An 11,010-nucleotide genomic window follows, 5' to 3' on the forward strand; every position below is an offset into this window, starting at 1 on the left:
CCCCCCCCCCGGGGACTGTGCGTGCGTGCCTGAGTGTCTCTGAGATTTCATGTGTGAGAAGACGATGACTGTGTGTTTGGGATTAATTAGCCTGAGTTTAGCTGGTTTCATGCTTTACGTGCCTAGGGGCTACCCACAGTCACAGAGAGGGGAGGAGTTAGCTGTTGCTGGCTCGAAATCCTCTCCAGGGGTGATCTTGTTCGTGTCAACCATGAGCAATTAGAGAGATTAACTGTCTTGTTTTCCTTTCTGCCCTAGATTGATTCTTGTGAGGCTCTGGGACATTTGAAAGTGATTTGGAGAGAGCAAAGTCTGGGTCTGATGGACACCGAACCAAAGCCAGCGTGTGTTGTGCAGCAGGCTCGCTGCCCAGGAATGAAGGGCCCTCCTTCGGAGGACTTTCCTCCTCAGATAAGGCTGTCTGAAAAGATACCACCAGTGAAGCCTTGCTTCAAGAAGAAGCAGCAAGTGCAGAAGAGACTGGACACAGAAACTCTGCGGGCTTTGCGGCCAATCTTTACCAGTCTGCTGGGAGCTGGGACCTTGGATAGGGTCTTTGTGCCCCGAGGCCAAGGTGGCGGTCACAGTGATTTATGTGAACCTGCTGCGAAAAAGACTCTGGACCTGGGTACTTCTTGCCCCCAACCAGAAAGTAACGTGACTGTGCTGGTGCCAACGGCTCCAGATCCGCAGAATCAATTGCCAGTAGCTCGTCCTTCTTCTGGGCATCCTGAAGAGGGTATCCAGTCAGGAGAGCAGGGCTTCTCACCAGAAACTACTCCTGGAACTGCTGCTGACAATAGTAATGAATCATTCCAGGATCATCCTTTGCACCCAACTGCTAGTGATGGTGCGGCTTGTCCTTTGTTCCCAGACAAGATTCTGGAAAGCTACACATCTGGTTTATTCCACGAGAATAGCTGTCCGATGCAATACAACTTGAACCCAAGCAATAAATTCAGCGCTGGGATATTCCAGGATAAAAGCGAAGAAGCTTCTCTTGATCTGGTATTTGAGCTCTTGAACCAGCTGCAATATCACACCCATCAGGAAGACGGAATAGAAATCTGTGTGGATTTTCTCCAGGGCACTTGTGTTTATGGCAGCGATTGTCCCAAACATCACACAGTCTTGCCTTATCATTGGCAAGTGAGAAGGACAGCAACCCAGAGTTGGCAAAGTGTGACCAATGATTCCCAGGAGCATCTGGAAAGACTCTACTGCAACCCTGACAATGACAGGATCAAAGTGAAGTATCGGTAGGTAACTGAATTTACTCCCTTACTGGCAAGGGCGCTTAACTGAGCAGCGGTCCAGAAATGGAACGGAATGTGTGTTCTTTTTTTCCTGATGTTTTGTATGCAAGTGTTTTACAAACCCTGTGATGATATTGCCTAACAAGTTTGCCACAACAGAAAATTCTTGCACACCTATTAAAACTGCTGTTTATCATTTGGAAAGTATTCTTTGAAGCTGAAGGATTTTGAAGTGTGTGAAATAAGAAAACTTCAGTTCTGTAGGAATTCAGAGAGTTGACGGAGACTGTTGTGCAACATTGTACTTGTTCTTGACGGTGCTAATTAGTCTTTTCTCTGTATTAGAAAAAGCGGCAGCATGAATGAGCCTTTGCAGCGATTGAAACAGGAATGATACAGCTGTTGCTCTCTGTCGCTGTGATTCCAGATTGACTGTGGGCACTCCAAGCACAGTTTTCATAATTATATTCTAAGCAACTAAAATCAGATAGGTGCTCTGTTAAGTCCTTTGACTGGAAATTTTGTATAGTTGCTAATATAGGCGATGTTTCAGCTGATTCACTATGAACAACCTGAGCGATACCTTCAGAAATGCTGATCATGCATTTGAATTTTCATCTAAAAATGTTAAACTATTTATTAGAAGTTATTGTTTCCTCTATATATAGCTGTATTTATCTACTCATCCTCTGAAATTAGAAAACAGCTTTTAAGTTTCCCTGGTTATGTTATCAATTTAGGCGTGATCGTGCAACCTGAGATCTAAAAGAAAACTTCAAGTTTTATAATGCAGGTTCCATTTTGAGTAGTAGTTGAGGGTGCTGATGTTTACAAGTTCATCGGATCTATAAAGTCCATGTTTGTATGAGTGCAGGGTGTAGACTGCTTTTTTTTTTTTGCTTTTTTTTCTGGAGGAAGCATACAATGCAAATTTCTCCTATCTTATCTGCCCTGCCATAATCTGTGAGCCCGGTGCAAGTCATTCTTGTCATGGTCAGTTCAGAGCGATGCTTTTGTAGTTGCGTGGGAAAAACTTCAAATTGCCTTTACTATCTGAGCCCTCATGGATTTGTTCTCACTCCATCTTCTTCCTTCTACTTCCTGAAGAAGTACATCCCTTCTTCCTTAATGTTTTAATTTTCAGGTACTATGCTGAGACTTCTCATTAAGCACCAGACACCCAACCTAATGGTTAAAAGTCTATGTGAGTCTTTACTTTCACCTAACTGGATGTTGGATTAGGCACTAAAACTCAGGCTCCGTCACCTACAGATTCATCCTTTTTACTGAAGGCAATGCCAGAATATAGATACCCCACACTGAAAATGAAAGTGAAGTAGGAAATAATAATTATATGTAATGAGGAATAATCACAGTTTATAGAATTGTCTTGAAAAAATATGCCAGTCTGTTTAAAAAAAATAAATAAAGAAAATCTTGCAACTGCATAGCAGATAAAATGTGCTGCATTTTACAACAGAGAAACTTCCATTTTTTCCAAGTATTTTAAATGATTTCTGAAAACAAAACAGCAAATGTAGAAATAAGACAAGCCCATGCAAATAATTTAAATTTGATCTCTGGGCAAATGAGCAAAAAGTTTTTTTTGAAGCCTGTATCACAGAATCCATAACTACACACATGATCTATGTGTTCTAAATGATGGCATTAAGAATGATTAATTTTAAAAGAAACAATGCTTCGTAATTGCTTAGTCATCTCCAGCCTGCAAAATTGGCTGAACAGCGTTGTCCGCCTTTACACTTACTTTGCAGGTTTCCAGTCTGGTGGGTATTTTGGTCTCTCGGTACACAGAGTTTCTGTCTGTCTGAACCGGTCGGGAAGAGAACCTTAGCGGGTGTGCTGCCAGACACGTGATGTTCTGTTCCCGTGAGTGAAGTCAGAGACGCAGCGTGGTCTCAGAAAACCCAGGTGTGCTGGGCCAGAGCTCTGCTGCTGGTTCTGCCTCAGCGCGAAACTCTGCTGTCCAAGTGGAGGCGGATTCTTTGAATACAAACCAGACTTCAGCTCGCTGGGCTGAACTGGCTGCCCAGCGAGTGTCTGCCTAACTGTTTTCTTAAGGTAAAAGTAGTCTACTGAGACTAAAATTATTTTAAATAGCAGTATTTTCTAACTACGTTCTGTTTCGAGCTGCTAATTCTATAGCCTGTCCTCTTCTTCGTTCTCTTAAAAGATGTGAAGATCTTTGCTTCAGTCAGTGCTACAAAATCATGCCCCAATGCCAAGTTGGATGGCTGTTGTAAATCCAGAATACACGCTTACCATGGAGTGACAAATTGGCAGTTTCTGTAACTCTTGTATGTATTTCATCCCTTGGAAGAGCTTGGTGTTTGTGGATAAGTACCAGTGAGAACCTAGGAGTGAAGCTTTTAAGACGGAGCTTCTGATTTCAAACATTGAATCTCGTATGTGTTGAAACTAAGTCTTAACATGGTTTTGAGTTAGATTTTGAAGCATGGGGGAAATGCTATGGGGTTTCACTAGGTATCATCACCAGTTTCTTCTTACGCAACATCATCTTGTATCAAAAAAATGGAGTTCACTGGTGGTCACTGCAACCTGCCTTCCCTCGTGTTCCTGGGCGATGTTGTGTCTCCTGGCAACAAGATGCAGATAGCAGCGTGTTGAACCTTGCTGAGAGGCTCGCAAACATGCTAGAACAGCTCATCGTTCACATGGTTACCGCATTATTTGGCTAAAGCTATTAATCTCTTGTGGTCAGACTAGCTTTACAGGCCTATCTATACAGATTGCGTACAACAGGGAAATGTCCGTTCAGCAGTTTGCATGTCCAAGAAAGGCCCTGCAGAAGCCAGCCTGACAACCAGTGGGTGGTAGTTGTTTATTCTCCTTTGTTTTAAACGCAATTTATACGGCATAGTAAGTCATCGTTACCGTCTGCATACATAATATTGCCTTTGTGCACTGCTCCAAGAAAGTTGGGCTGTGCAAGAAAGCGTTGGGCTGTTGACTCAATTAGAGAATAAGCTCTAAATTCAAATATGGTGTTCTTCAAGTAGCTATTTATATAAATCTTGCTTCATCTCAACGTTATTGAGATGAATAATGTAAAATATTCATTCAGTTGTTGTCTTTCACCTAAGGGAACATGATCTTAAAGTAGAAGTGAACTTTGTTTAGTTAGTTCTTTGTCATATGACTGCCTCAATACTCATTGCAGTTTGGCCTCAAACTGAGTATCAAACTTTTTCATAAGTTGCTTATATTTTTGCTTTCTTAATTCTATCAGGTATATAGAGCCAAATACCAAGCTCTCTAAGTAAATGGGGGAACGTGAACTTAAGCAGGTTAAAATACTTAAAGCACTTGTTTTTCTTCATATATATGAGGAGAGGCCCTGGAGAAGTTCCAACTTGCAGTGAAGTGTTTGAGAGCCCTGCCAAGTACTGCTTTCCAGCATGAGAGTACCCAAGCTGGGATATTTTAAGATGCTCTTTAGTAAGGGGAAATACTTGGCTGCAGAACCGAGCAGGTTTTCCCCACACACACACACCTGTCCAGTCATGCATATGTTGCTTTTCAAAATAAGCAACATCATTACTGATTACGCGAGGATTTGTTTAAAAACCGCTCTGCAGTTCCTGGCCCATCAGTTCTCCCTCCTTGGCTGCAAATTCCACCTTTTCCCTTGGCAAAGAGATACCCCTGTGTGCCATGGGAACTGCAGCGTCTGTTCAACTCCGTGTGCCCTGGCATATCCCAACTCACATGAAACAACACCCGCCCGTAGTTGCTTTGATTTCTTCTTTTTTTGTGTGTGTCTTTCTGTAAGTTTTATGAAATGGTTCCTTCTAATTAGAAGAGAGAGGCCAAAACGAAGTGACTCCAGTCTGGGAAAAGCAGGTGGACCTCCAACGGCACATACTCTGCCGGGGAGCTAATTACTCAGTATACCCACGTGGTTCGTGGATGAAGTCAGAGTAAATACTGTGTGTTCCCCTGTGGGCATATGGAGGCACCTGGGAAGGTAAATACAAAAGGTAAATACAAAAATAAATGTGAAGGAAACTAGTTTTCCTTTGTTCTTGTGTTCATGGGATAACTTCTTGCTCTGATGCTGTTAGAACACACTTGTATGATTTTAAAATCGTGTAGAGCACAGCAAAAGCATTTCAGTCGTTCAGGGACTTCTGCAGGTCATCTGACCAATTGAATAGTTAAATTTCGGAAGTTATCTTTCTGATCTGCACAGCTGCCACAGTGTGCGAGATAACTCATGTGTTATTGATAACACCGGAGATGAGAAAACAGCTGAAATTCACTGTGCCTGGCAATTTTGTGTGTGGTGTTTCGTGAATATACACAGCTGAGTGGTTTTGAACTTCTTTTAATTCCTTGCTAGAAGGAATGCAAGACAGAGACTCTAAATAAAAAGCATGTGAAGTGATTTTAGAAGTGTTTGCCTTGTGCTTTATAATAGTACGCTTCAATGAATTCCTATTTGCTCCACTTTATCGTATCATTTACATATCAAATAAAACTAATTGGCTTCTAGCTATACAAATCTAGGGAAGTTAGAAGTGTTACGTTGAGCTGCAGTAGGAATCGGCAACCACTCATATATCCCTTTTCTTGTTTCACATCAATAAACAGATTACAGTTTTGGAAACAGCTGTCACCTGGCTTCAGGTTGAGGTCAGTCTGTTCCCTGTGTACTTACGGCAATAAAACTGTTCTGAAACAAAGATTTATAATTGGTGAAGCAGATTGCTCAGAAGAGTTGCTTGCAGGGAATCCAGCAGGCACGGTGGTGTGGCATTGTCTGCCTGCCCGGTTCCGTACGGGTGAGGAACAGGGAGAGTCTGTTGCAATTATTTGCTTAGCAAGAGCAGCGATCGTGAAGTTCCTTCCTAGTCGGTACACATATTTGTTGAAATCAGTAGAGATCTGAGCTAAGTAATAATTGCAAAATTTGGAACTTGTTGACAAATGTATAAAGGAGTCCTTTTTGGGAAGCTGGACATGGAGGGTGTGCCATGAAACACTGGATGGAACATTCAGAAACTGAAACATCCAGAATTGGTCACTAGTGAGTGTTAGCCTTGTATATGACCATCTTATGTAAAACATTGATGAAATTGATGCAGTTTCATTATTTCTCATAAGTCTCAGAGGTAATTTAAGTCCTGAGGTTTGACAGAATTAAAAAAAAAAAAAAAAAAAAAGGCAGGTCTGTCTATGCAGAACGTTTTTGAAAAACAGGACTTTGAAAATGGGTATCCATCTAAGCGCTTTGGAAAGTGTTCCTATTGCAGCTTTGTGAAAGCCGATGCCTCTCTCGTGATGTGACCACCCTGTCCTGTATCAGCTCTGTTGACACTCAGAGCTGGGCTTGTGCTGTCTCTAGAACATCTACCAATATAAAAATTAAAGCTAACAAACTTTCTGCAAAACATATTCCTGACCAGTGTGGGTAGGAGACCTTTGAAAGCAGCAGTCCACCTCAGACGAGGACATCCATGTTTGTCCTCCACTGCAAATAGAAGATGTAACTTGGATTTGAATTATGAAATATGGTATGTGCAATAATCCTTGGAAGATTTGAATGTGTTTGACATCCTTATTGCTACAGATTTTTGGAACTTAACAGTACTTCACGCTAAAGGACTATTTTAACCCAATACCTCATGTCCAAAAGTGGCCAACGGTGGGTTTCTTGGGAGGAGCAGAACAGAGCAAACATCCTTCTCGGTACAGTCTCTTGTCTTCCAGCAGTCGTGCTTCGATGCCATCCTGATCTAGAGATGGTATCTGTGTGTCAGACAGCTTGCTGGAGGTTTTGTTTGTTTTCTTTTCCTTGCCAGAAAAGATCTGGGGCTGCACTTTGATCTAAGCTGTATGTATATCTGGACCAATATCCCAATAGTTGTCTCAGATTTACAAATATGCGAGTCAGGCCAGAACATTATTTTTCAAGAACACCCAATCATTGATTGTAAAGACAAGAAAACCTGCCTTTCCAGCCTTTTTAAAAAATAAATTATAGGAAGAGCATTATAGTAAAGCTACTATATTGATTTATTTTTTTTCCTCCCTGATGATGGAGCTTTTCAGTGTAAAGGTAAATCTTTCTGTAGCACCTTTCTCTTTTCTGAGGCCTGTACACCACCGGCATGGCTTATGGTTGCAGCAGAGAGAAGCAACGTGACATGATGAGGGAACAAATTAAGTAAAATATGAAACTAATTTCCTTCCCTGTCACCAGTTGCCCCTCTCTTCAGTTTAAGAATGATGCGATACTGATAAGATCAAGACTGCGGGATCGTGTTTACCAGCTTGTTTTTGTTCTTGCCCTGATGCAAAGTGTTGCTTCTGTGAGGGAAGGTTCCTGTTTTTCTTTCAGGCTCATTACAGCAATTATATTTGGCTGCATTTTTATCGCTGTGGTGTGAAGAGCTGTTTGGAGAATGTCCCTTCATGAGTGTTACTCGGGCCCGTGCTGTTACTACCTATGGAATTGGTATTGGTTTCGATAGGAGCAGGTTTCGGCTGCTGCTGTTCCTGTTGCAGTACCTCTGCTTAAAATGCACCCCTTAATAAGATCTTTCTTTTTAAGTGGAGTTCAGGTTCATCCAGTGGAGTTTAAACACTTCGTCCTTCACCCAAAGGTGGACTACAGCCTGCAGCTTCAAACAACTGTTTGCTACAAAGAAGATGAAATATTGCTGATTTTGGGTCACCAGAACGTGTACATGCCTGACTTATAACTCCTACAGTAGCTGAGTTTGATGTGACTAATCTTTCAACCTTAAGTACAAAAGGGTTTCGTACCTGTTTGGGTCTTTTAAGCTCACTTGTTCCCCTGAGCAGCTTTCAGGTTGTTGCTATTGCAGAGAGGAACTGGTTTAGTCATAGGGAGAAAATCAACAGTTTCATCATCTAAATGGTGTTTAACTCTCAGTCTTGCTCTGTATCACAGCTGTTCTGATGGGAACCGAGTTTCATTTCCTGCACAGACCTTTGTTGATCGCTACGTTTCTTTTTTTTTTCTGAACCCTGTTTGCGGTAAGACTCATGACATGTAACTGAACTTGGGAGAAGAGTTCGAAACCACATGCATTTTCACAGCATTTACAAAAAAATATTTCTCCTAGTCATCTGTTTGCATATAACATCTAGCAAACATTTGTCTTACTGAATGGAAAGAGCACAGAAGGTTCACACATTAGACTGAAGCTCTTCAGAAGGATGTGAGGAAGAGTGAGCACAAATACCCTTATTTTAGCAGGCTACATTCATCTCGCGAAAGACTTCAATGTTGTAACTTGCTAGTACCTACTCACTTCAGTGTCCTGAAGAGATTATGGCTTTGTGTTTTTGGGTTTTTTTTTTATGTTTAGGGTACAGAGAAAGTGTAACTTAGTCAAGGAACCAGGTTCTGCTATTGAGAGCACTTGTGGAATTTTATTTTGAGCTGTGCTGTTGTACAACACCAAATTTGGGGTTGTGTGCTGTGTTCTTAAGAGAGTTCAATATGCTTATTCTTTCAGTGCAAATACTTCCATTGAACTGCTTTATTTTATAAATAGATACCTTTATTTGGTTAGTTGGTGAAGAGAAGTTCTTAAGAAATCTCTGCTCCCACCTCTGTCGCAGATTCTCTGTGCGACTTTGTAGAAGCTGTTTTAGTCTCTCTCTGCATCTGTTTTTCTAGGGGAAAACGGGGATAGTAATTTTCTACCTCGGAAGCAAGATGAGGCAAAGTTTTGTGGTGTTTGCAGAGAGGCTGAATAAATTTTTTTCTGTAGAAGAAAACAGCGTTGTTTTTATTACTGGTTTCAAGCTGTGCTGAAGGCTGTTCCTGCTGCATGATGCAGAGAGGCAGTGGGAGTAACGCGGTGCCCCACCAAGGTATTTGAATACATTCCCTGCTTTCCCAAACGTCTGACAAACTGTAGCCTTCATCACCTCCTTCCCGCTCTTCTCCAGACGGATATTTCCCGACAAAGACTTCAAAGTCCATGAGTAACAACACTAGATTTGTTTTTATCATGTTCGCTACAAAACTCTCCTTTCCCTTAACACAAACTGCCCAAGGAAAGTGTAAAGAGCGATGGACGCCATTCATGGAGCTCGTTTGGGGAGGAAGTATTGGGATGGCTCTGTTTCACCCCTGCGCGCAAAAAAGGATTTTAATTGCTGGGTTTGTGTGTGTTTGTTCTGCCTCTGTCATCATCATAGTGCCGAGTGTTTCATCGCCATTGCATGTGAGCATCTCCCGGTGGTGGTTAGCCGGGCAGTCACGTGCCTGGGATGTGGTACGTGCTCTCTCATCCTCCCTTCGGGCACAAAACAAGGCGATGTGTGCCTTGCTGCCTTCTTGTTGGGTTTTCCCTCTCCCAGTCTTTGTTATCCGTAATCTACACATTATGGAGAGTAGCCTTTATTCTAGATGGTGTACACTGTACCTCAGAAGTAGTAAATCATGCTGTACTGAAGATAAAGTGATGTCATGCTAAAGAACATATCAGACCTAACCTCGACCATCTTGCATTCTTACTGTTCTTGAACCCTAAATTTGGGGTCTTTCGCCTATATTTAGGCCTTGGGCAGTTGAGAAGTGCGGTTGTCGCATTTGCTTTCATCACTGGTGTCTTAAAGCTGAAGCCAGGAATGTAATCACGCAATCACTTGCCGTAATCACAATTCATTTTTTTTCATGGCTTTGCATTATGTAAGCTGGTAATAGGCTTTTTAATATACAGAGGAAGTGCTTTAACTGAAGAGCTATTATTAAACAACTCTGCTAAATATATTTTAGGATTTCAGAGCTTAAAAGCCAGTAAATGTTGTAATTTGAAAAAACCCCATACTTCTGAATAGAGAAATACACAAAGAATGTAAATGTAAAGAATGAACATTGGAGGAATACATGTTTTATGTGAATCAAGGTGTTTTGCAAAAGAGTATCTTTCCTTATTCCCAATGTTATAATTAGGAAAAAAAGATCAGGTAGACTTTTGGGCACACTGTGTTTTTCAGATGCGGTCACTTAAATGCATTTGTCTAAAATTTTCAGCTGTATACAGTAATGCAGTGTTATTCCAAATAATTTATTGTTAGGTAGAAAACGTATGTGGACTTTAAAAGTATTTAGTTTAAGTATTCAGGGAAGAAGTAACAGTTGTGTAGATTTTGGGGGTTTCATCTATTTTGTTCACTTAATTTTCCATTAAAATTGATGGGAAGTAGCATTCCAAACACTTTACGAAGTTGAAAAATTCACAGCTAAGGGGAATGGATAGAGGATACCATGCCAAGAAATATCTCGACTACATTTTTCTTCATGAAATAATTAGAGACAGCTTTTTGGGGGTTCTAAGCTGCAGTGCTTACTCTGAGAGAAACTTTAGGTAAACCCACGTAGCAACTGCACAGAGCTGGTGTCCTCTGGAGGGGAGAGATGCCATCCAGAGGGACCTGGACAGGCTTCAGAGGTGGGTTTGTACGAACCTCATGAAGTTCAACAAGGCCAAGTCCCGCATGTGGGTCAGGGCAATCCCCAGCACAGCTCCAGGCTGGGTGGGGAATGGCTGGAGAGCAGCCCTGAGGAGAAGGGGCTGTTGGTGGGTGAGAAGCTCCCCATGAGCCGGCAATGTGCGCCGGCAGCTCAGCGAGCCCCCGGCACCCCGGGCTGCATCCCCAGCACGTGGCCAGCAGGGCGAGGGGGGATTGTGCCCCTCTGCTGCGCTCTGCTCTGGGGAGACCCCCC

General features: G+C 42.1%; 2 protein-coding genes across 2 annotated transcripts in view; one reads left to right on the forward strand and one right to left on the reverse strand.

Moving 5' to 3' along the window:
* The window catches only part of SSR3 (signal sequence receptor, gamma (translocon-associated protein gamma)), a 21,693-nt gene extending 21,480 nt beyond the window's left edge, over positions 1-213 (reverse strand). Inside the window, exon 1 of the mRNA XM_009884483.1 lies at positions 134-213. Coding sequence (XP_009882785.1) covers positions 134-213 — 80 coding nt within the window. The remainder of the gene's footprint in view (positions 1-133) is intronic.
* Positions 214-321: 108 nt separating this feature from the next.
* The window catches only part of TIPARP (TCDD-inducible poly(ADP-ribose) polymerase), a 23,372-nt gene continuing 12,683 nt past the window's right edge, over positions 322-11,010 (forward strand). The window contains exon 1 of the mRNA XM_009884402.1: positions 322-1,259. Within this exon, the coding sequence (XP_009882704.1) occupies positions 322-1,259 (938 nt within the window). The remainder of the gene's footprint in view (positions 1,260-11,010) is intronic.

This window comes from Charadrius vociferus, unplaced genomic scaffold (assembly GCF_000708025.1).
Source record: "Charadrius vociferus isolate BGI_N301 unplaced genomic scaffold, ASM70802v2 scaffold104, whole genome shotgun sequence".
Lineage (NCBI taxonomy): Eukaryota > Metazoa > Chordata > Aves > Charadriiformes > Charadriidae > Charadrius > Charadrius vociferus.